The following is a 25,348-nucleotide window of genomic DNA, read 5'->3' as shown; positions in this document are numbered from 1 at the left end:
AAAAGAATTAGCCAGGTGCGGCCGGGCGCGGTGGCTCAAGCCTGTAATCCCAGCACTTTGGGAGGCCGAGACGGGCGGATCACGAGGTCGGGAGATCGAGACCATCCTGGCTAACACGGTGAAACCCCGTCTCTACTTAAAAAATACAAAAAACTAGCCGGGCGAGGTGGTGGGCGCCTGTAGTCCCAGCTACTCGGGAGGCTGAGGCAGGAGAATGGCGTGAACCCGGGAGGCGGAGCTTGCAGTGAGCTGAGATCCGGCCACTGCACTCCAGCCTGGGCGACAGAGCGAGACTCCGTCTCAAAAAAAAAAAATAAAATAAAATTAGCCAGGTGCAGTAGTGCGTCCCTGTAGTCCCAGCTACTTGGGAGGCTGAGGCAGGAGAATCACTTGAACCCGGGAGGCGGAGGTTTCAGTGAGCCAGGATCGTGCCACTGCACTCCAGCCTGGGCAACAGAGCAAGACTCCGTCTCAAAAAAAAAAAAAAAAAAAAAAAGAACGCTTTCCAAATATGGGAAATCTGTTTGTATTTTCTTTTTTTTTTTTCTTTTTTTTTTTTTGAGACTGAGTCTGGCTCTGTCGCCCAGGCTGGAGTGCAGTGGCTGGATCTCAGCTCACTGCAAGCTCCGCCTCCCGGGTTTACGCCATTCTCCTGCCTCAGCCTCCGGAGTAGCTGGGACCACAGGCGCCCGCCACCTCGCCCGGCTAGTTTTTTGTATTTTTTAGTAGAGACGGGGTTTCACCGTGTTAGCCAGGATGGTCTCGATCTCCTGACCTTGTGATCCGCCCGTCTCAGCCTCCCAAAGTGCTGGGATTACAGGCTTGAGCCACCGTGCCCGGCTTGTATTTTCTTAGGTGGTACTAGGTTGGTAATATTTTGCCCTTTTTTCTGGTATAGTCCATATTAATTTAAAAATAAGTTTGGGCCGGGCGCGGTGGCTCACGCCTGTAATCCCAGCACTTTGGGAGGCCGAGGCGGGCGGATCACAAGGTCAGGAGATCGAGACCACGGTGAAACCCCGTCTCTACTAAAAATACAAAAAATTAGCCGGGCGCGGTTGTGGGCGCCTGTAGTCCCAGCTACTCGGGAGGCTGAGGCAGGAGAATGGCGTGAACCCGGGAGGCGGAGCTTGCAGTGAGCCGAGATCGCGCCACTGCACTCCAGCCTGGGCGGCAGAGCGAGACTCCGTCTCAAAAAAAATAAAAATAAAAATAAAAATAAAAATAAGTTTGGGTAAACTTTCTATCCAGGTTTTTGACCTTTTGAAATTTTTAATGCAAAATTTCCTTAGGTGGTTATGCTATTTTTTTAATTGAGTTAGAGATGTTAATATATGACTGTTACCTCAAACACTGCTGGACACATAGGCACTCAGTAAATATTTATTGCATATGCACATCTTTTTTTTTTTTAAATGATTGTTTCTGAGAAGGCTCCCTTTTTTTCATAAAACTGGTAAATATATTTTATGAAAGTTTTTCTTAAAGTGTTTGACTTTTTGATAAATATGGAATTTATTTGGTAGTACAGTGGAATGTTAATGTGTTTCAAAACTGCTAGGCAAGTGGTATGTATCACATTGTTCTTTCATATTTCCTTGTTTTAGGAAGGTTTCTTGATTTAAAATTGTCATCTGACCTATTATAGTGCTAGGAATTGCTTTTCTTTTTTTTTTTTTTTTTTTTTGAGACGGAGTCTCGCTCTGTCACCCAGGCTGGAGTGCAGTGGCCGGATCTCAGCTCACTGCAAGCTCCGCCTCCCGGGTTTACGCCATTCTCCTGCCTCAGCCTCCCGAGTAGCTGGGACTACAGGCGCCCGCCACCTCGCCCGGCTAGTTTTTTGTATTTCTTAATAGAGACGGGGTTTCACCGTGTTAGCCAGGATGGTCTCGATCTCCTGACCTCGTGATCCGCCCGTCTCGGCCTCCCAAAGTGCTGGGATTACAGGCTTGAGCCACCGCGCCCGGCCAGGAATTGCTTTTCTATCCCTTAATCTTTGTCTTTGAGAAAATCGGCTCATTTATGTTTTCAGAAAGCTTTTGTTATCATTCTACACAAAAATCTGTTGAAAGGAGGTTGAAGAATATGTTATGGTAAGAGAATCAATATCCTGAGAGTAGGTATTAAGGTTAGGTTGATACCTGTAAACTATTATCTTCCATTTTTGTTCATCTCTGTCCTGCACCTTTTTTTCTCTGAAAGATTAGTTAAATCCCTTGACATCTGTAGGATAGGTCTGGGAGATGGAGAGTATAGTGATACCTCCTCCCTAGGTCACAGTTGGTGTTAGTTTGTGAATTGCTGCTTGGCCCTCTGCCAGTATTGTTCAAATCTGGAACCTTGTGGAAGACTCAGACAAGTACATGGTATTATCCCTCCTCCTCAGATTTTGTAATCTTAGGATTTAAGATTGAAATGTTAAATGAAAATAAAAGATTTTTCAAATAATTCAGTAGGATGATACAGGAATCCTGTAATCATACGTAAAGTATCCTCTCATAATACATTACATTTTTTTTTTTTTTTTTGAGATGGAGTCTCACTCTGTCCCCCTGGCTGGAGTGCAGTGGCGCGATCTCGGCTCACTGCAAGATCCGCCTCCCGGGATCATGCCATTCTCCTGCCTCAGCCTCCTGAGTAGCTGGGACTACAGGCGCCCGCCACCACGCCCGGCTAGTTTTTTTTTTTGTATTTTTAGTAGAGACGGGGTTTCACCGTGTTAGCCAGGATGGTCTTGATCTCCTGACCTCGTGATCCACCCGTCTCGGCCTCCCAAAGTGCTGGGATTACAGGCTTGAGCCACCGCGCCCGGCCAGCGGCCAGCCTTTTAAAATAAATTTTAGGCCCGGCACGGTGGTTCATACCTGTAATCCCAAGCACTTTGGAAGGCCGAGGCGAATGGATCACCTGAGCCCAGGAGTTCGAGAGCAGCCTGGCCAAGATGGTGAAACTCTGTCTTTACTAAAAATACTAAAAATTGGCTGGGCATGGTAGTGGGTGACTGTAATCCCAGCTATTCAGGAGGCTGAGGCAGGAGAATTGCTTGAACCTGGGAAGTGGAGGTTGCAGTGAGCTGAGATTGCGCCATTGCACTCCAGCCTGGGTGACAAGAGCAAGACTCTGTCTCATTAATTAATTAATTTGAGAGACAAGGTCTCCTTCTATTGCCCAGGCTGGGCTAGAGTGCATTGATACAATCATAGCTTACTGCAGCCTTGAAATCGTGGGCTTAGGGGATCCTCCTGCCTCAGCCTCCCGAGTAGCTGGGACGACAAGTGTGCACCACCATGCCCAGCTAATTTATTTTTTGTAGAGATAAGGTCTCCCTTTGTTGCCCAGGCTGGTCTCAAACTCCTGGTTTCAAACTATCCTCCTGTCTTGGCCTCCCAGTGTTGGGATTACAGGTGTGAGCCACAAGCTCCATGCTTTGTTCACTTGTGTTCTCCTAGATAAGGCTTTCATACCTTCCCCTTCTCAAAACCTCCTATGCTTCCTTCCTCATCCTTAGCAGATGATCTTGTTCCTTATTTAACCAAAGAAGTAGGAAAAAAAGAGAATTTCCAGAATCCCATCACTATCTATTCTTCACTTGCCTATGAGTTTACAGTATCCACCTGTGCTAGATCCCATCCCTTCATCCTTTTAGCTGTTAGCTCCTCTCCTGCATAATCTTTTATCTTTTAACTCAGTTATTCTTTCAGCAAAGAAACATATCATTGACTCTATTTCTTAAAAAATAAACTTTTTTTGACTGTTGTTTTCTCTCCAACCTTTTTGTCTCCATACCTTTAAAGCAAAACCGCCTGAAGGAGCTGTTTGTATTTGCTATTTCTAGTTGCTTTACTTCTATTTTGAGATAGAGTCTGGCTGTGTCACCCAGGCTGGAGTGCAGTGGTGTGATCTTGGCTCACTGCTACCTCTACCTCCCAGGTACAAGCGATTCCTGTACCTCAGCCTCTGAGTAGCTGGGATTACAGGCGTATGCCACTATGCCTGGCTAATTTTTGTGTTTTTAGTGGAGACAAGGTTTTGCCACGTTGGCCAGGCTGGCCTTGAACGCCTGGCCTCTTAAGCCTATTCTAATCAGACTTTTTTTTTTTTCCTTTTAAACTCAGTGGTAAGAATCTAATCAGACTCTTGCTTCTGTATCTCACCAAAATTATCTTTCTTGTTTGCTCACTCACATTCTTCAGACCTTCATTTAAAGGACACCTTTTTCAGGCCGGGCGAGGCGGCCTGTAATCCCACCACTTTGGGAGGCCAAGGCAAGTGGATCACCTGAGGTCAGAAGTTTGAGACCAACCTGACCAACATGGTGAAACCCCATCTGTACTAAAAATACAAAAATTAGACGGGCGTGGTGGCAGGCGCCTGTAATCCCAGCTACTCAGGAGGCTGAGGCAGGAGAATTGCTTCAACCTGGGAGGCGGAGGTTGCAGTGAACCAAGATTGTACCATTGCACTCCAGCCTGGGCAACAAGAGTGAAGCTGTCTCAAAAAAATTAAATAAATAAATAAATAAATAAATACACACACAAAGTTAGCTGGGCATGATGGCGCATGCCTATATCCCAGCTTCTTGTGAGGCTGAGGCAGGAGAATCACTTAAACTCTGGAGACGGAAGTTACAGTGAGCCGAGATTGTGCCATTGCACTCCAGCCTGGGCAACAAGCGTGAAACTCCATCTCAAACAAACAAAAAAATACAAAAATTAGCTGGACGTGGCTGAGGCAGGAGAATCGCTTGAACCCAGGAGGCGGAGGTGGCAGTGAGCCGAGATCGCACCACTGCACTCCAGCCAGTGCTATAGAGCAAGACTCAGCCTGAATATAACATAACATAACATAACATAACATAACATAACATAACAACATAACATAACATAAAATATAACATAGCCGGGCACAGTAGCTCATGCCTGTAATCCCAGCACTTTGGGAGGCTGTGGTGGGCTGGTCACCAGAGGTAGGGAATTCGAGATCAGCCTGTCCAACATTGTGAAACCCCATCTCTACTAAAAATACAAAAATTTGGCCAGGTGTGGTGGCTCACACCTGTAATCCCAGCACTTTGGGAGGCTGAGGTGTGCGGATCACCTGAGGTCAGGAGTTCAAGACCAGCCTGGCCAGCATGGTGAAGCTTCGTCTCGACTAAAAATACAAAAAATAGCTGGATATGGTGGCAGGCACCTGTAATCCCAGCTACTTGGGAGGCTAAGGCAGGAGAATCACTTGAACCTGGGAGGCATAGGTTGCAATGAGCCAGAATCCCGCCGTTGCACTCCAGCTTAGGCAACAAGAGCGAGACTCCGTCTCAAAAAATAGTAAAAATACAAAAACTCAGCCAGTGTAGTGGCCCACGCCTATAATCCCAGCTACTTGGGAGGCTAAGACACAAGAATCACTTGAACCCAGGAGGCAGTTTGCAGTGAGCGAAGATTGCACCACTGCACTCCATTCTGGAAGACAGAGTGAGACTGTCCGCCCCCGCCAACAAAAAGAAAAGCTGTGCCTTCCAAGTTCTACATTCTAGCAAAACAGTCCCTCTATATCAAGTGATAGAGTAAATGAAGAGAGTTCATGGATTCCTTAAATGCAGCTTTCTTATGTAGTCCCAAATTAGTATGTATGTGTATATATATATATATATTTTTAATTTTGTTTTTTTTTTTTTTTTTTTTTTTGAGATGGAGTCTCGCTCTGTCACCCAGACTGGAGTCAGTGGCACAATCTCGGCTCACTGCAACTTCCACCTCCTGGGTTCAAGCGATTTTCCTGCCTCAGCCTCTCTAGTAGCTGGGACTACAGGCATGTGCCACCACGCCTGGCTAATTTTTGTATTTTTAGTAGAGACGGGGTTTCACCATATTGGCCAGGCTGATCTTCAACTCCTGACCTTGTCATCTACCCGCCTCGGCCTCCCAAAGTGATGGGATTACAGATATGAGCTACCATGCCCAGCCCTCCCAAATTAGTATTAACTGTCTTTGAGTTGGAAATGTTAGTATGATTTTATTTAATTAAAAAACTTCCTTTGTTGGCCGATGTGGTGGCTCATGCCTGTAATCCCAGCACTTTGGGAGGCTGAGGTGGGCAGATCACAAGGTCAGGAGTTCAAGACCAGTCTCACTAACATAGTGAAACTCTGTCTCTACTAAAAATACAAAAATTCACTGAGTATGGTGGCATATGCCTGTAATCCCACCTACTCGGGAGGCTGAGGCAGGAGAATTGCTTGAACCTGGGAGGTGGAGGTTGCAGTGAGCCAAGACCGTGCCATTGCACTCCAGCCTGGGCAACAGAGTAAGACTCCATCTCAAAAAACAAAACAAAAAAAAAACCTCCTTTGTCAAAAAACAGCCCAACTTTTTTTTTTTTTTTTTTTTTTTGAGACGGAGTCTCGCTCTGTCACCCAGGCTGGAGTGCAGTGGTGCGATCTCGGCTCACGGCAAGCTCCGCCTCCCGGGTTCACGCCATTCTCCTGCCTCAGCCTCCGAGTAGCTGGGACTACAGGTGCGCACCACCACGCGCAGCTAATTTTTTGTATTTTTAGTAGAGACGGGGTTTCACCATGTTAGCCGGGATGGTCTCGATCTCCTGACCTCGTGATCCGCCCACCTTGGCCTCCCAAAGTGCTGGGATTACAGGCGTGAGCCACCGCGCCTGGCTAAGCCCAACTTTTATTTATTAAATACCTGTTGAAACATCAAGGCATATTAATCAGAAATGTGTGTATTGGCATCTTGCCACATTTAGGAATGGAATATTTTGACTCTAGTGATAACTGTGACAGGCAACAGAACCATCCACTGAGAAACTGGTGCCATGTCAGTCACCCATTTCTGCATTGCAGGTGCTCTTCAGCAGACACCCCTGCCCTTTTAAGGCTTATGTGCTTACTATATATACTAAAATACTGATTTTTGTCATTATATTCTTTCATAGTATGCAGTATTTTTTCCATCTATAGGTACCTGCAGCTGAAATTACTACGTATTGCTTAAAATAATTTAGAAATCCAGTGTTGTGGACTAATTGGTTTTCCCCAAATTCATATATTGAAGTCCTAACCCCGATGTGATTATATTTTTTAGATAGGGCCTTTATTTTTTTTTTATTTTTTTTTTTTTTTGAGACGGAGTCTCGCTGTGTCACCCAGGCTGGAGTGCAGTGGCGCGATCTCGGCTCACTGCAAGCTCCGCCTCCCGGGTTTACGCCATTCTCCTGCCTCAGCCTCCGAGTAGCTGGGACTACAGGCGCCCGCCACCACGCCCGGCTAGTTTTTTGTATTTTTAGTAGAGACGGGGTTTCACCATGTTAGCCAGGATGGTCTCGATCTCCTGACTTCGTGATCCACCCGCCTCGGCCTCCCAAAGTACTGGGATTACAGGCTTGAGCCACCGCGCCCGGCCTTTAGATAGGGCCTTTAAAGAGGTAATGAAGGTGAAACGAGGTCATAGGGTACCCTAATCTAATAGGACTGATGTCCTTGTAAGTCATCCTCCCACCCAGGCCTCCCAAAGTATTGGGATTACAGGTGTGAGCCGCCATGCCTGGCCACTGTGTTGCTATTTTTTTTTTTTTTTGAGACGGAGTCTCGCTCTGTCGCCCAGGCTGGAGTGCAGTGGCCGGATCTCAGCTCACTGCAAGCTCCGCCTCCCAGGTTTACGTCATTCTCCTGCCTCAGCCTCCCGAGTAGCTGGGACTACAGGCGCCACCTCGCCCGGCTAGTTTTTGTGTGTGTGTGGTTTTTTTTTTTTGTATTTTTTAGTAGAGACGGGGTTTCACCGTGTTAGCCAGGATGGTCTCGATCTCCTGACCTCGTGATCCGCCCATCTCGGCCTCCCAAAGTGCTGGGATTACAGGCGTGAGCCACCGCGCCTGGCCTGTGTTGCTATTTTAATAATCATTTCCTGTAGGTCTTGAGTATTTCATGACACATGATATAATGTTTGAGGTTGTGTAGGGGATCATACAGATTCTGGACCTTCTCCAGGTAACTTGTGTACTGAGGCAAGCAGCCAGATGTGCAGAACCCTTGGGGCAGCAACAATCACGTAGGTACTGTAAAATGGATTTTTTTCATCGAAAATAAGGCAAGTAATTTAGGACCAGGACCAAGAAGAAGTAAAGAGATTGAGGGGAACAGAGGAAGAGGGCAAAGGGAGGTAAGTCCAGTGTTCAAAAGAAAAGGGAGCCTAGATGTGTGGGCTCACGCCTGTAATCCCAGCATTTTGGGAGACCGAGGTGGATGGATCACCTAAGGTCAGGAGTTTGAGACCAGCCTGGCCAATATGGTAAAAGCCCGTCTCTACTGAAAATACAAAAATTAGCCAGGTGTGGTGGTGTGCGCCTGTAATCCTAGCTACTCGGGAGGCTGAGACAGGAGAATTGCTTGAACCCAGGAGGTGGAGGTTGCAGTGAGCCAAGATCCAAGATTGTACCACTGCACCACTGCACTCCAGCCTGGGCGACAGAGTGAGACTCCGTCTCAAAAAAAGGGAAAAAAGGACATTATGCTAAGTGAAATAAGCCAGGTATAGAAGGACGAATACTGCATTATTCTACTTATATGTGGTATCGTGGTATCTAAAATAGACTCAGGTCAGGTGCAGTGGCTCATACCTGTAATCCCAACACTTTGGAAGGCTAAGGCAGGAAAATTACTTGAGGCCAGGAGTTTGAGACCAGTTTGGGCAACGTAATGGGACCTTGTCTTTACAAAATAAGTTAAATTAAATAGTCAAATTCAGGCCGGGTGCTGTGGCTCATGCCTGTAATCCCAGCACTTTGGGAGGTATTTGGGAAGTGCGTGGAGTTTCCATGCACTTCCTGGGTATGCCACCCTCCAGGAACCTTCATGTACTCAACTATCTGGAAGTTCTACTGTTGTGAACTTAAAAACTTGTTACCAGGGTAGCTCTCATGTTAAGTGTTCTTACCGTAATAAATAAATAAACAATAGGAAAGGGAAGAAAACTTAAAACCAGGTTTGAAAAATTGAAGCACGTTTTTCCACAAATAGAAACATATTAACAATTTTAATGGAAACTAGTTTTGTTTAAATAATAGTGTTGCATCTGAAGATGTGACGACTGTAATTAACATTTGCTGCCTCAGTTATATAAATGCCTAAAAATATTAAAATGAGCTAAGTTGCCAAAGTACTTTCTTCCACAATTGGAGGAAAAGCAGGCCTAGAAGTAGCCCAAGACTGTGTCATTATCAGCAAAATTCTATCAGTCTCATCACTGAAAGCTTATTTTTTTCAACTTTTCAATGAAATATGTGTATGAAAGATTTCATACACAAAAGGGCTGGATGCAGTGGCTCAGGCCTGTAATTCCAGCACTTTGGGAGGCCGAGGTGGGCGGATCACTTGAGGCCAGGAGTTTGAGACCAGCCTGGCCAACATAATGAAACCCCATCTCTACTAAAAATGCAAAAATTAGCTGGGCGTGGTGGTGTGCGCCTGTAATTCCAGCTACTCAGGAGGCTGAGGCACAAGAATCACCTGAATCCAGGAGACTGAGGTTACAGTGAGCCGAGATTGTGCCACTGCACACCACCATAGGTAACAGAGTGTGAGACTCTGTCTCAAAAAAAAAAAATTAATTTATAAAAGGAAGATGTCATGCACAAAAGTAGAGAAAGTTAGTATAATACCCATGTACCCATTTATTTCCTGAAATGAAGTTTTTTTTTTTTTATGTATTATTCTAAGTAGTTGTTTTGAACTCTTAGACCAAGGAGTAGCAATTGGAATACACTGAATTAAATAAGGCCAAATATGAGAATATTTCTGAAGCAGAATTTGATGTATTCATTGGATAAGAGGTGAGAGAAGAAAGTCTGATGAATTCCAAATTTCTAGTTTAGAAAACTAGTCTGTAATGGCATTAATCAAGAGCACAGAGAACCAAGAAACTTGAAGTTTGACAAAGTGTCTGGTTAGATGCCCTTGATGCAGTTTCCCCAGTTTCCTACCAGAATACTTATGATGATGCAAAAAGTAACAACAGAAATATCTAGGAGGCTGGGCATGGTGGCTCACACCTGTAATCCCAGCACTTTGGGAGACTGAGGCCGGTGGATCACCTGAAGTCAGGAGTTCGAGACCAGCCTGGCCAATATGGTGAAACTCCATCTCTACTAAAAATACAAAAATTAGCTGGGCACGGTGGCCAGTGCCTGTAATCCCAGCTACTCAGGAGGCTGAGGCAGGAGAACTGCTTGAACCTGGGAGGAGGAGGTTGCAGTGAGCCGAGATCATGCCGTTGCACTCCAGACTGGGCAATAAGAGCAAAACTGTGTCTCAAAAAAAAAAAAAAGAAAGAAAAAAAAAAAAGAAATGTCTAGGAACTAAGATAGGTGTCTGTCTTAATCCTTAGGGAAGAACTGAGATAATGCACCCTGGCCTCATCTGGAAACAAAAATGCTTGGAGAAAGGTAGTGAGTCATTACCTATATCCCACTGTTACTTTCCTGGCTCAGTAAACCAAGGCCCACACTAGCCAGAAACTGGGCAGCCCTCTGCAGAGCATCGCTTAATGCTATTTCAGGGACTAGAGTGGTGTATCTTTTCTTACTCTATCCGCCCTGATTTTTCTCTTATCTGTTTTAGGATACAAGGTCCCTGTTGGGCACTTGGTATTGATGGCATTACTGCACGAGTGGCATGGGCCACACAAGTCGAGTATTATCTGCTAAGACAGGGATGGGAGAGTCCTGGGTATAGGACACAATGGAAACCATCATTTCTCAGATCTTTTATTGGTTTAGAGAATCAGTGAGGAAAAGGAAGTTGGGGTGTAGCTAGACCAGGACTGCAGTGAGTAAGTGTCTCTAAGAAATTGGGAAATAACTGGGAGTGGGGCTGGGCGCGGTGGATCACTTGAGGTTAGGAGTTCAAGACCAGCCTGGCCAACATGGTGAAACCCCATCTCCACGAAAAATATAAAAATTAGCTGGGTGTGGTGGCGTGCACCTGTAGCCCCAGTTACTCGGGAGGCTGAGGCAGAAGAATCACTTGAACCTGAGAGGCAGAGTTTGCAGTGAGCTGAGATCATGTCAACTGCGCTACAGCCTAGGCAAGACAGGGAGACTCTGTCTCAGTAATAATAATAATAATAAATAAAAATAAATAATTGGGAGTGGTATGTATCGGCCTGTCCCATAGTTGTAGATACATGGAGTCTTTTAGCCGTCACACAGATTGAGAGTAGGGTCAAGAACTGTTTGTTGCCTGTTAAACAGATGATAAATAAATCCTAATAAACAATACAGGGCCTATGAGTAAACTCAGCTGGTTAAGGATATAAGAGGAGTGAAGACTAGAAAGGTCCACTACAAAATGCTCAGTAAAGTACAAGAAATCATTGCACTTACGAATTCTGAGCAAAAAGCCAAAGATAAAATTGGCTGAGATGAAACAGAAAATGGGTGTGATAAGATTATAAGGAAACTAAAAACAATGAGCAAGAATTAAATACATAAAAAGAGTTGGCCTGGCGCGGTGGCTCATACCTGTAATCTCAACACTTTGGGAGGCCGAGATGGGTAGATCACTTGAGGTCACGAGTTCGAGACCAGCCTGGCCAACATGGCAAAAAAAAAAAAAAAAAAAAAAAAGGTCTCTACTAAAAATACAAAAATTAGCACTTGTAATCCCAGCTACCTGGGAGGCTGAAGCAGGAGAATCGCTTGAACCTGGGAGGTGGAGGTTGCAGTGAGCCAAGATCACACCACTGTGCTACAGCCTGGATGACAGTATAAAGCTCTGTCTTAGGAGGGGTCGGGGGGAAACCATAGAGAAAGCAAAAAGAGCAAAGTTGTAAGGGTAGAAAGAAATATGTGATGGAGGTTAGCCTGGAAGAAAGGACAGTTGTTAAAGGAGCTGAAATAGAGAACAGAACCAACATAACAATAATTCTCCAGAAACCCAGAACAAATGGAACCAAGATAGTAATGGTAATAGTTCAAGTTGCCTCCTTACCGTGCCTGACACCTGTCTACTTGAATCCTTATGACAGTCTTTAGAGAGAAGTCACTGCTGTTTGTGCCATTATGCAGAGGAAGGGTGGAGATAGGCAATAAATTACCTCTAGTCACACAGCTGTTACAGATCGTTGATGATTTATTAGAATAAAACTTTTCCCAGCTGTAATGGCCTGTATTGTGAAGACGGAGTAGGTTTGCTGCATTCTGAGAAACATCAGTAATCACAACTAGTTCATTCTTGGTAACAACAGTTTTGTTAGTAAGTACAAAACTCTTTATTCAGTAGATAATTTATTGTCTCTTTGCAAATAACACATAGGGGTGAGATTTTAAAATGCTTTGTATTGATATCTCCATTTCTAATTCTTCCTCCAGTCCATATTTGTATCCCCCTTCTCACCAGTAAGAAATATCTTTGTGTTTGTTTATTTACTCACTACAGTAATACACATAGAAGAGTTTTGGAATTAAAGGCTGGGCGCGGTGGCTCACACCTGTAATCCCAGCACTTTGGGAGGCCAAGGCAGGCAGATCACAAAGTCAAGAGATTGAGATCATCCTGGCCAACATGGTGAAACCCCATCTCTACTAAAACTACAAAAATTAGCTGGGTGTGGTGGCACGTGCCTCTAGACCTAGCTACTAAGGAGGCTAAGGCAGGAGAATCACTCGAAACAGGGAGGTGGAGATTGCAGTGGGCCAAGATTGCGCCACTGTACTCCAACCTGGGTGAAAGAGCAAGACTCTCTGAAGAAGAGTTTTGGAATTGCTATACCATCACCAACATCAATTGTTTTTTGTTGGAATGCAGTATATCCCACTGAGGGTGGATGGTCAGAATACTATGTTCAGAAGCTACTTAGAATCTGATTCTTTCCTTCTCTAATTGTGTTATCACCCCGATACATGGGTAGGTTTTTTTTCTTTGTACTTAGTTTTAGGGTCCTTGTTATCTATTTAATTTTTAAAATATGTGAAAAATTAACATGGCTTAAATATCAAAACTTTTTGTATACAAATGTTTCCTCAGGCCAGTCACGGTGCCTCACGCCTGTAATCCCAGCACTTTGGGAGGCCGAGGCGGGCAGTTGAGGTTAGGAGATCGAGATCATCCAGGCTAACACGGTGAAACCCCTTCTCTACTAAAAATACAAAAAATTAGCTGGGTGTGGTGGCAGGCACCTGTAGTCCCAGCTACTTGGGAGGCTGAGGCAGGAGAATGGCGTGAACCCGGGAGGCAGAGCTTGCAGTGGGCGGAGATCACATCACTGTACTCCAGCCTAGGTGACAGAGCAAGACTCCGTCTCAAAAACAAACAAAAGTTTCCTCTGAGAAGTTTCATTCCTTTCCCTATCCCTTCTTTCCTGTTTCTATCTATACACTAGGACAGTAATTTCATTACTTTCCGGTTTATTCTTCCCAAATTGTTTCATTTTGGAAAAATTAACTGGTAAAAGTATATTTACTTTCCCTCCATTCTTAGCTCTCCTTTCTCATGGAAGTCCTTTCTTCTGCAAGAGATAGCATGCCATATATACTCTTCTTCACCTTGCCTTTTTTCCCTTTATGTCTCACACAACTTACTCTCTATTTTTTTTTGAGACGGAGTCTCATTCTGTCAACCAGGCTGGAGTGCAGTGGCATGATCTCGGCTCACTGCAACCTCTGTCTCCCAAGTTCAAGTGCTTCTCCTGTCTCAGCCTCCTGAGTAGCTGGGACTACAGGCACACGCCACCATGCCCAGCTAATTTTTTTATTTTTAGTAGAGGTGGGGTTTCACCATGTTGGCTAGGATGGTCTCGATCTCTTGACCTCGTGATCCGTCCGCCTCAGCCTCCCAGCATTACAGCCTCCATGCCTTGTAATGCTGAGATTACAAGTGTGAGCATTTATGTTATACATCAGGTGGATCACCTGATGTCAGGAGCTCGAGAGCAGCCTGACCAACATGGTGAAACTCCATCCCTACTGAAAATACAAAATTAACTAGGCATGGTGGTACAGCGCCTGTAATCCCAGCTACCTGGGAAGCTGAGGCAAGAGAATCGCTTGAACCTGGGAGATGGAGGTTGCAGAGAGCCGAGATTGTGCCACTGTATTCTAGCCTGGGCAACAAGAGCAAAACTCTGTCTCTAAAAAAAAGAAAGAAAACAGTGAATAAAAGATAATTGAGTTTACTTCCTATTTTTCCTAAAGCCACACGTCTGTTAAATTCATTCTTTGTTTTTTTCTCTCCAATTTTAGTCTGTGCTGAGACCTATAACCCTGATGAGGAAGAGGAAGATACAGATCCAAGGGTAAGACCCAAGCAAAGATGTTAGGTAGAATTGTATTTCTCATTAACTCCCCTTCTCTACATACCAAAAACTCATCATACTAATCATTAAATACAAATTAAAATATCAATGAAGTGACATTTTCAATCTAACAAATTGAAAGCTGCATTGGTTGAGGGTATGGTGAGAAGTGCCTAGCTGTTGCTGTCAGAAGCCTTAAACAGGCTGTGCGTGGTGGCTCACACCTATAATGCAAACACTTTAAGAGACTGAGGCAGGAGGATTGCTTGAGGCCAGGAGTTCAAGACCAGCCTGCACAATATAGCAAGACCCCATCTCTGGGGGGAAAAAAAAAAAATTAGCTGGTTTGGTGGCATGTGCCTGTATTCATAGCTACTTAGGAGCCTGAGGCAGGAGGATTGCTGCTTGAGTCTAGGAGGTCGAGGCTGAAAAGAAAAAAAAAAAACAACTGCTGGGCATGTGGCTCACACCTGTAATCCCAGTGCTTTGGGAGGTTGAGGTGGGAAGATCACTTGAATCCCAGGAGTTTGAGACTAGCCTGGGCAATGTAGTTAGACCTCATCTCATTAAAAAAAAAAAAAAATTAACAACAAGCCTTAAATACTTAGAGCCAGGCCAATTGATTTAGCATTTACCTAAAGGAGAATTCATCCCTAATGAAAGTTGGATCCTTCCTGAGGATGTACAAATGGAGTTTATCGTAGTGTTATAACAATGAAAAGTGGAAACAACCTAAACGACCCAAAATATGGGATTACCAGGGGCTAAATTATAGTACATTCAAATGGAGAGAATCTGTAGCCATTGAAAGTGATGGTACAGGACTGTATGTAATGGCATGGGATGTATGTTTGTGTGAGGTGCATTTTATAGAGCATTTTGTAAATTTAAAAATTTGAAATATATATATAGAGATTTTGTAAATTAAAAAATTTGAAATATATATATTTATTTGTATATATGTATGTATAGAAAATTCTATCTGGAAGGATATACCCCAGATGTTAATAGTGGTTGTGGCAAAACCATGTTTGATTTTTGGGTGCTTTTAAAAAAAAAATAGTTTTTTAAACTTCTGTACAATTGAGGTAAATTATTTTTTGTTTGTTTTTGTTTTTTGTTTTTGTTTTTTTGAGACGGACTCTCGCACTGTCACCTAGGCTGGAGTGCAGTGACGCGAATTCGGCTCATTGCAACTTCCACCTCCTGGGTTCAAGTGATTCTCCTGCCTCAGTCTCCTGACATAAATTACTTTTATGAGAGCATGTATGAACTATAATTTTTAAAAGATTGATATTATAGACTGGGTGTGGTAACTCAGGCCTGTAATCCCAGCACTTTGGGAGGCCAAGGTGGGTGGATCACCTGTCAGGAGTTCGAGATCATCCTGGCCAACCTGGTGAAACCTCATCTCTACTAAAATACAAAAATTAGTTGGGTGTGGTGGTGGGCGCCTATAATCCCAGCTACTCAGGAGGCTGAGGCAGGAGAATTGCTTGAACCCGGGAGGCCAAGGTTGTGGTGATCAGATCACACCACTGTACTCCAGCCTGGGTGACAGAGTGAGATTCCATCTCAAAAAAAAAAAAAAAGATTGCTGTTATAAAAACCTTTAGTGGGCCAGGCACGGTGGCTCATACCTGTAATCCCAGCACTTTGGGAGGCTGAGGCAGGTGGATCACAAGGTCAGGAGTTTGAGACCAGCCTGACCAATATGGTGAAACCCCATCTCTACTGAAAATACAAAAATTAGCCAGGCGTGGTGGCGCCCACCTGTAATCCCAGCTACTCAGGAGGCTGAGGCAGGAGAATCACTTGAACCTGGGAGGCGGAGGTTGTAGTGACCCAAAATCACACCACTGCACTACAACCTGGGCGACAGAGTGAGACTCTGTCTCAAAAAATAAAAAAAGCTTTAGTGATCTATTATGTTACCCTTAAATCAAGTTACCCTTAAAATGAGTAACTTATGAAAAATATCTGAAATATTCTAATAAATGCTACCATTTTTGTGAATGTAAAAATCCTGTAGATTAAATTTTTTGTTCTAGCTATTGTAAAATTATTGATGACTAAAACAGTTTTTTCTAATTTAATATCACAAATTTAAAATACTTAACACTTTTTTTTGTTGTTGTTGTTGAGACGGAGTCTCGTGCCAGTCCCGGGCTGGAGTGCAGTGGCCTGATCTCAGTTCACTGCAAGCTCCGCCTCCTGGGTTTACGCCATTCTCCTGCCTCAGCCTCCCAAGTAGCTGGGACTACAGGCGCCCGCCACCTCGCCCGGCTAGTTTTTTGTATTTTTTTTATTAGAGGCGGGGTTTCACTGTGTTAGCCAGGATGGTCTCAATCTCCTGACCTCGTGATCCGCCCGTCTCGGCCTCCCAAAGTGCTGGGATTACAGGCTTGAGCCACCGCGCCCGGCCTTTTTTTTTTTTTGAGACAGAGTTTCGCTCTTGTTGCCCAGGCTGGAGTACAATGGTGTGATCTTGGCTCACTGCAACCTCCGCCTCCTGGGTTCAAGCAATTCTCCTGCCTTAGCCTCCCAGGTAGCTGGAATTACAGGCATGCGCCACCACGCCTGGCTAATTTTGTATTTTTAGTAGAGATGGGTTTCTCCATGTTGGTCAGGCTGGTTTCGAACTCCTGACCTCGTGATCTGCCCACCTCGGCCTCCCAAAGTGCTGGGATTACCTGGGATTATAGGAGCGAGCCACCGTGCCCAGCCCTTTTTTTTTTTTTTTTTTTTTTGAGATGGAATCTTGCTCTGTCACCAGGCTAGAGTGCAGTGGTGCGGTCTTGGCTCACTGCAACCTCCTCTGATTCCCCGGTTCAAGCGATTCTCCCACCTCAGCCTCCCGAGTAGCTGGCATTACAGGCATGCGCCACCATGCCCAGCTAATTTTTCTATTTTTAGTAGAGACGGAGTTTCACTGTGTTGGCCAGGATGGTCTCGATCTCCTGACATCGTGATCCGCCTGCCTCGGCCTCCCAAACTGTTGGGATTACAGGCATGAGCCACCTCGCCTGGCTAACACTTTTAACATCTATTATTTCTGGTCAGATTAAATGATGTACTTTTTTTTTTTGTTTTTTGAGTAGATGCTCAATATTTGTTTAATGAACAAATTTATAAGCCTCTGCTTTATGGATGAAGATCCTGAGGCTCCCAGGGGACAGCTCACTTGCTGCCAGCCACATAGTCAGCAGGTGGCTTCAGGGCTGGTGCTTTTCACCTTTATATTACATTGCCCCTCCACCTTCAGCATGCAGCTTGATATTTATGTAAAATTAAAATTACAGAAACCATGCTCTTTATTTTTCCCACTTTTTGGAGAAAGAAATATACCAGTCTTTAAGTGGTTATGTTAAAATGGAATAAAACAATTTCCATGGTTTTATTTGCATTGGCAGGTGATTCATCCTAAAACTGATGAACAGAGATGCAGACTTCAGGAAGCTTGCAAAGATATTCTCCTTTTCAAAAATCTCGATCAGGTAACATTGATTTCTAAAGTATTTTTATTATAATGATCTTTTAGCTTTGCTCCTATTTGTCACTTAAACTTTAATTTTTAGCATCCTAACCATAGCCGTATTAAGCATAAACCTTAGATTCATCTTACATACAAATGTTTCATTGTATTGACCACTTTAACCCAGACATGATCTTTTAGATGCCTTTTAGTGCAGTAGTCCCCCTTATCCTTGGTTTTTGCTTTCCAGGGTTTCAGTTACCCATAGTCAACAACAGCCCAAAAATACTAAATGGAGAATTCCAGAAATAATTCCTAAGTTTTAAAAGGCATGCCGTTCCGAGTAGTGTGATGAATCTCATGCTGTCCTGCTCTGCTACCACCTAGAACACAAATCATCACTTTATCCCAGTGTATTCATGCCATATATGCCACCTGCCCATTAGTCACTTAGTCACCATCTAGCAGTACTCATATTCACGTAACCCTTATTTTACTTAATAATGGCCCCAAAGCACAAGAGAAGCAATGCTGGCAATTCGGATATGCCAAAAAGAAGCCATAAAATGCTTCCTTTAAGTGAAAAGATGAGAGAAATTTAAGGAAAGAAAGGAAGAAAGAGAGAGAGAGAAAAGAAAGAAAAGAAAGGGTGAGATAGAAAGAGGGAGAGAGAGAAGGGAAGAGAGAAAGAAAGAAAAGGAAGAAAGGAAGGGAGAGAGGGAGGGTGGGAGAAAGAAATTGTATACCGAGGTTGCAGAGATCTATGGTAAGAATGAATCTTCTGGCTGAGTGCGGTGGCTCATGCCTGTAATCCTAGCACTCTGGGAGGCTGAGGTGGGTGGAGTTCAAGACCAGCCTGGCCAACATAGTGAAATTCCGTCTCTACTAAAAATACAAAAATTAGCCAGGTGTGGTAGTGTGCACCTGTAATCCCAGCTACTCAGGAGGCTGAGGCAGGAGAACTGCTTGAATCCAGGAGGTGGAGGTTGCAGTGAGCTGAGATCACACCATTGCACTCCATTCTGGGTGACAGAGCAAGACTCCATCTCAAAATCAAAAAAAAAAAATATATAAGAATGAATCTTCTATCTGTAAAACTGTGAAGAAGGAAAAAGAAATTTCTGCTAGTTTTGCTGTCTCACCTCAAACTGCCCAAGTTACAGCCACAGTGCGTGTTAAGTATTTGGTTAAGATGGAAAAGGCATTACATTTGTGGGTGGAAGATACGAACAGAAATGTTTTCCAATTGACAGCAATGGGGTTCAACACTATCTGTGGTTTCAGACATCCACATATCCCCTTGGAACATATTCCCCATGGATAAGAGGAGGACTGCTGTATTTTTCTGAGCTGCTTTGGCACTTTCTCCAAGACAAAACTGATAATTTGAAGAGCATGCAATTTTGTCATGTTGCAAGGAAATGCTCAGATTTGCATGACCCTGGTTTAGTTTGGAGGTCTGAATTTATCCTACAAAGAGATTGATTTTTCTGAAGATGCTGGTATGTAGTTCCCTTCATTGATAATAGTTAACCCACTGGCTTACCACAGTATGTGATAAGTGCTTCTTGAGAATGGTGTGTTTCTGCAGGGCCTAGCATAGGATCCGTGACCTGGGCCTGTCCTCCCTCTCTTGGTGGTAGAAATAAAGAACAAGGGCTATCTCCTGATGGGTGTCCTAGTACATTTGGGCTGCTATAACAAAATATCATAACCTGGGTAGTTTATAAACAGTGGAAATTTCTCACAGTTCTGGAGTCTGGGAAATCCAAGCTCAAGGTGCCAGCAGATTTGGTATCTGACCAGGAACCCACTTCCTGGTTCATAGATGACCATCTCTGAATCACATGCAGTAAGTACTTCAACATTGTTGGTAGTCTTGGAAACTGTAACTTTAAGCAAAACAACCTATAATGGAACCTTTTTTTTTCCCTCATCAGTGTTATAACTGTGTTATTTGAGGACCTTCTATACATTGTTTTGCTTATAGTCACAGTTTTCAAGAACCTATCAACCTCTTTAAGTGAGGACTTACTGTGTTTTGTTTGGTTGTCATGTTGTTATTTTAGTCTCCTCTAACCTAGAAATGCTCCCCTTCCACCCCTTTTATTCTATATCTCATGACACATGTGTTTGAAGAGTACAGACTAGAAGAAGAAAAGTGACATAGAACAAGAGGCTTCCAGCAGGCAATCCACAGGCTAGGTACAGATGTCTGTGTTTGTTCTGTATTGTACATGAAAATTTAAATTTATTGCCAGCATTTAAATAGGAGATTTCTGGCAACGCTGGGCTCACATTCCAGTGAATGTGGGTAACACGTCAATTGCAAGCCATCCTTTTTAGTATTTGTCAGCTTATACAGTATTCAACTCACATGGAACTAAATATACTTTTTGGTGATACTCAATTATCGTAGTAGTACAGTCACTCTGATAGAACATAAACTCACCTGGAATTATGCAGTCATAAAATTATTCTTTTTCCAGGTCTTCAGTCTACATTCCTCCAAAGAGAAAGTCTCTTTTTTTAATTGAACCTGGTATTCTTTAGTGACTCCCTAATAATCACTGATCTCCCTGTCTGACAGGGATGCTGGCCCTAGACTGAGACCATTGTTTCATAGAATTTAATAGTATTATTTTCTTTTCATTATACTTATTGACATAGTTGATGTCTGGTTATGGCAGGCAATAGTAGTAAGTAATTGTATGTGCTGTATGCAAATGAAGCAGTATTAGCTGTCTTATAATAGATCTCATTTATTGAGTATCTGTTGTTTCGTAAATACTTCCTAGGTTTTTCTCCTTTGGTCATAAAAATTGATGACCTGGAATCTTTGTTATACCCTTTTTGAAACTGAAGTTCACTGGGCGTGGTGGCTCACGCCTGTAATTCTAGCACTTTGGGAAGCCAAGGTGGGCGGATCACATGAGGTCAGGAGTTTGAGACCTGCCTGGCCAACATGGCAGAACCCCATCTCTACTAAAAATATAAACATTAGCCAGGCGTGATGGTGCAGGCCTGTAGTCCCAGCTACTCAGGCAGCTGAGGCAGGAGAATTGCTTGAACTCAGGAGGTAGAGGTTGCGGTGAGCTGAGATCACACCACTAAACTCCAGCCTGGGCGACAGAGTGAGACTCTGTCTCTAGAAAAAAAGAAAAAAAAAGATACTGAAGCTCAGCGAGGTTAAGTGACCTGTTTTGCTAGTCAAAAGCAGTTGTGCTATTCCAAAAGATAACCTCTAAGCCACAGCAGTCCTTTAGATCTGATGATCCTGTTAAGATCAACACCTGTAGGAAGGTGGCAGCATATGGCTTTACGCGTAACATAGTGGAACCATCAGGCAGGTGATAGTCAATATTTTTGCGTAAATTGTGGGAAGCTTTTTCAAAACAATACTGCCTCAGAAGACTTGCCAATTTGCTGTCTGCTGAGGTACATGGAGGTGCAAAGCTGAATGGTCCCAGGAAAGCATTTGTTTCAGACAACCTTTAGGTTTCTGTTTGAATGTGGGGACTTCTGTTATATAGTCACAAATTGAGATAATTATGGTCACTGCTTTTTTGCAGCATATGTAAGGCTATTTTTCCTTCTTGTGCATACCCTGCAGGAACAACTTTCTCAAGTTCTTGATGCCATGTTTGAAAGGATAGTCAAAGCTGATGAGCATGTCATTGACCAAGGAGATGATGGAGACAACTTTTATGTCATAGAACGGTAGGAGATGGAGTTTTGGAATTGTGTGGCCACACTTAATCGGATTCATGAATCAGTGCAGATGCTTTATCCTATTCTGTATTCAGCCCCGAGAGGCTTAGGGCCAAGTGAAAAAGCTTCCCAAAGCCTTGTGAGAGTCCACAGCTTGTCCCTCTCTACCAGTGCTGTCCTGAATCCTCAGCACAACTCATATTTGAAGAGCAATCATCTAGAGTGGAAAGTCTCCTTTAGGCCAGGTGCGGTGGCTCACGCCTGTAATCCCAGTACTTTGGGAGGCCAAGGCCAGTGGATTACTTGAGGTGAGGGGTTCGAGACCAGCCTGGCCAATATGGTGAAACCCCGTATCTACTAAAAATACAAAAATTAGCCGAATGTGGCGGTGCATGCCTGTAATCCCAGCTGCTTGGGAGGCTGAGGCTGGAGAATCGCTTGAACCCAGGAGGCGAAGGTTGTTGCAGTGAGCTGAGACCCCACCACTGCACTCCAGCTGGGCAACAGAGCAAGACTCCGTCTCAAAAAAAAAAAAGAAAAAAGAAAGTCTTCTTTACAGTTAGTTAAAGAGTGCAGGGTGTGCTTTATAAACATGTTATTTGCCAGTGTCAAGTGAATTGATTCCCTGAAGAATTAGCCATGGTGCTATAGTTGTTTGAATCTTCATATTCGAGCCTGATTTTACTCATTAATATGCTGCCCTGACCTTAACCCCTCTGGCTCAGATGTAAGTATTAGGAAAAAATGAAATATTTGGGCTTGGCCTGCTCACCTTACTGTGTCCTAACCTCTTGAGCTTAGTATCCTCTTTGGCTGGTGGCAGTGAGGTAGGTATCCTGATCCCCTTAGTCCTGAAAGAAGCACTCTCATTAAGAGTTTAACATCAATAAGATATTGCTTCACCTGATATCTTCCATTAATTTAAAAATAAAATGGTTTTTGGAGCTAGATAATAAAAAGGAAACAAAAATAATTTTTTTTATCTCGAAGTAATTTCAGAGTTACAGAAAAGTTAAACAAATAGTACAAAAAATGTATCACAGGCCTGGTGCAGTGACTCATGCCTGTAATCCCAGCACTTTGAGAGGCTGAGGCAGGTGGATCACTTGAGGTCTGGAGTTCGAGACCAGCCTGGCCAATGTGGTGAAAGTCCATCTCTACTAAAAAAAAAAAAATACAAAAATTGCCCAGACACAGTGGCTCATGCCTGTAATCCCAGCACTTTGGGAGGCCGACGCGGGTGGATCATGAGGTCAGGAGTTCAAGACCAGCCTGGCCAACATAGTGAAACCCTGTCTCTACTAAAAATACAAAAATTAGCTGGGCATGGTGGCGCACGCCTGTAGTCCCAGCTACTCAGGAAGCTGAGGCAGGAGAATCGTGTGAACCTGGGAGGCAGAGGCTGCAGCAAGCTGAGATCGCCCCACTGCACACCAGCCTGGGCAACAGTGTGAAACTTTGTCTCAAAAACAAAAACAAAAATTAGTTGGACATGGTGGTGTGTGCCTGTAATCACAGCTACTTGGGAGGCTTAGGCAGGAGAATCGCTTGAACCTGGGAGGGGGAGGTTACAGTGAGCCGAGATAGTGCCACTGCACTCTAGCCTGGGTGAGAGTGAGACCGGTCTCAAAAAAAAAAAAGAAAAAAAAATTATAAATACAGGTTCCCCAGGTTAGTGTTCTCCCTTTGCTTCATTAAATTGTTGACAAGGAAGGGCGCGGTGGCTCACGCCTGTAATCCCAGCATTTTGGGAGGCTGAGGTGGGTGGATCACTTGAGGTCAGGAGTTCGAAACCAGCCTGGCCAACGTGGTGAAACCCCAGCTCTACTAAAAATACAAAAAAAAAAAAAAAAAAAAAAGGCCGGGCGCAGTGGCTCAGGCCTGTAATCCCAGCACTTTGGGAGGCCGAGACGGGCGGATCACGAGGTCAGGAGATCGAGACCATCCTGGCTAACACGGTGAAACCCCATCTCTACTAAAAATACAAAAAATGGCCGGGCGCGGTGGCTCAAGCCTGTAATCCCAGCACTTTGGGAGGCCAAGGCGGGCGGATCACGAGGTCAGGAGATCGAGACCATCCTGGCTAACGCAATGAAACCCCGTCTCCACTAAAAATACAAAAAAATTAGCCGGGCGTGGTGGCGGCGCCTGTAGTCCCAGCTACTCGGGAGGCTGAGGCAGGAGAATGGCGGGAACCCGGGAGGCGGAGCTTGCAGTGAGCCGAGATCGCGCCACTGCACTCCAGCCTGGGCGACAGAGCGAGACTCCACCTCAAAAAAAAAAAAATACAAAAAATTAGCCGGGCGTGGTGGCGGCGCCTGTAGTCCCAGCTACTCGGGAGGCTGAGGCAGGAGAATGGCGTGAACCCGGGAGGCGGAGCTTGCAGTGAGCCGAGATCGCACCACTGCACTCCAGCCTGGGAGACAGAGCGAAACTCCGTCTCAAAAAAAAAAAATAAAATTGAGCACGCCTGTGATCCCAGCTACTTGGGAGGCTGAGGCAGGAGAATCACTTGAACCCACAAGGCAGAGGTTGCCTTGAGCTGAGATTGTGCCATTGCACTCCAGCCTGGGTGACAGAGTGAGACTTCGTCCCTACCACCACCAAAAAAAAAGTTGTTGGAGAGTAAATTGCAGATATAATGCCCTGTTATCTCTGAATACCCCAGTGTGCATTTCCTAAAAAGGATATTCTCTTACTTTAGTACAGAACAATTATAAAAAACACAAATTAACATTTATACAATACTACATATAGTATATGCACCTTATTCAAATTTTTCTAATTCTCCTCATTTTAAAAATTCTTTTAATCTCCATCAAATAGCTGTGGTAGATTCATTGGTTGCCTTTCTTCTTGAGCCTTTTCTTATTTTTTTTTTTTTTTGAGAGAGATCAATAGTTTTAAAATAAAATTATAAATATAATATAAAACTGTATTTATTTTATTTTATTTATTTATTTATTTTGAGATAGAGTCTTGCTCTGTTGCCCAGGCTGGAGTGTAGTGGTGCAGTCCTGGCTAACTACAACCTCCACCTCCCGCATTCAAATGATTCTCCTGCCATAGCCTCCTGAGTAGCTGGGATTACAGGCACCTGCCACCACTCCCACCCTCTACTAAAATTTTTGTATTTTAGTAGAGACGGGGTTGGCCAGGCTGGTCTTGAACTCCTGACCTCAAGAGATCCACCTGCCTCAGCCTCCCAAAGTGCTGGGATTACAGGTGTGAGCCACCCCATGCCAGGTCTATTTTTATAATATAATAAAATTGTATTACCACCTCAAGCAGCCACCTTTCCCCTTTGCCTTGCCATGTCCTCCACCACCATGACAGAGGTCCCATTGAGCACTTATGGTCTGAGAAATAACATCCACCTGTACATGTCCACAACTTAAAGACTGAAATGCCGCCGGGCGCGGTGGCTCAAGCCTGTAATCCCAGCACTTTGGGAGGCCGAGGCGGGTGGATCACGAGGTCAGGAGATCGAGACTATCCTGGCTAACATGGTGAAACCCCGTCTCTACTAAAAATACAAAAAACTAGCCGGGCGTGGTGGCGGGCGCGGTGGCGGGCGCCTGTAGTCTCAGCTACTTGGGAGGCTGAGGCGGGAGAATGGCGTGAACCCGGGAGGCGGAGCTTGCAGTGAGCCAAGATCACGCCACTGCACTCCAGCCTGGGAGACACAGCGAGACTCCGTCTCAAAAAAAAAAAAAAAAAAAAGACTGAAATGCCTTTGTACAGAGGGAATGATTTATTTCATATGTAAACAAAAGGGATTATTCTTTGTACAGTGAAAGTGGTGAATAAGGGCCTGGCACAGTGATTCACACCTGCAATCCCAGCACTTTGGGAGGCCAAGGTG

At 44.3% G+C, this 25,348-nt stretch overlaps 1 protein-coding gene across 5 annotated transcripts in view; it reads left to right on the top strand.

Annotated features, from left to right (window-relative positions):
* Positions 1-25,348, top strand: part of PRKAR2A (protein kinase cAMP-dependent type II regulatory subunit alpha) — a 94,772-nt gene that overhangs the window by 38,192 nt on the left and 31,232 nt on the right. For 4 of the 5 annotated variants that reach the window (XM_074032169.1, XM_045386279.3, XM_045386281.3 and 1 more), the window contains 3 exons: positions 14,245-14,297; positions 17,711-17,794; positions 21,386-21,492. In XM_074032169.1, coding sequence (XP_073888270.1) covers positions 14,245-14,297; positions 17,711-17,794; positions 21,386-21,492 — 244 coding nt within the window. Of the gene's footprint in view, positions 1-14,244; positions 14,298-17,710; positions 17,795-19,056; positions 19,479-21,385; positions 21,493-25,348 lie in introns of those variants that run through there. The other variant, XM_074032170.1, reaches the window with a different exon arrangement.

Source organism: Macaca fascicularis, chromosome 2 (assembly GCF_037993035.2).
Source record: "Macaca fascicularis isolate 582-1 chromosome 2, T2T-MFA8v1.1".
Classification (NCBI taxonomy): Eukaryota; Metazoa; Chordata; class Mammalia; order Primates; family Cercopithecidae; genus Macaca; species Macaca fascicularis.
This window is presented reverse-complemented; position numbering and strand designations above follow the sequence as displayed.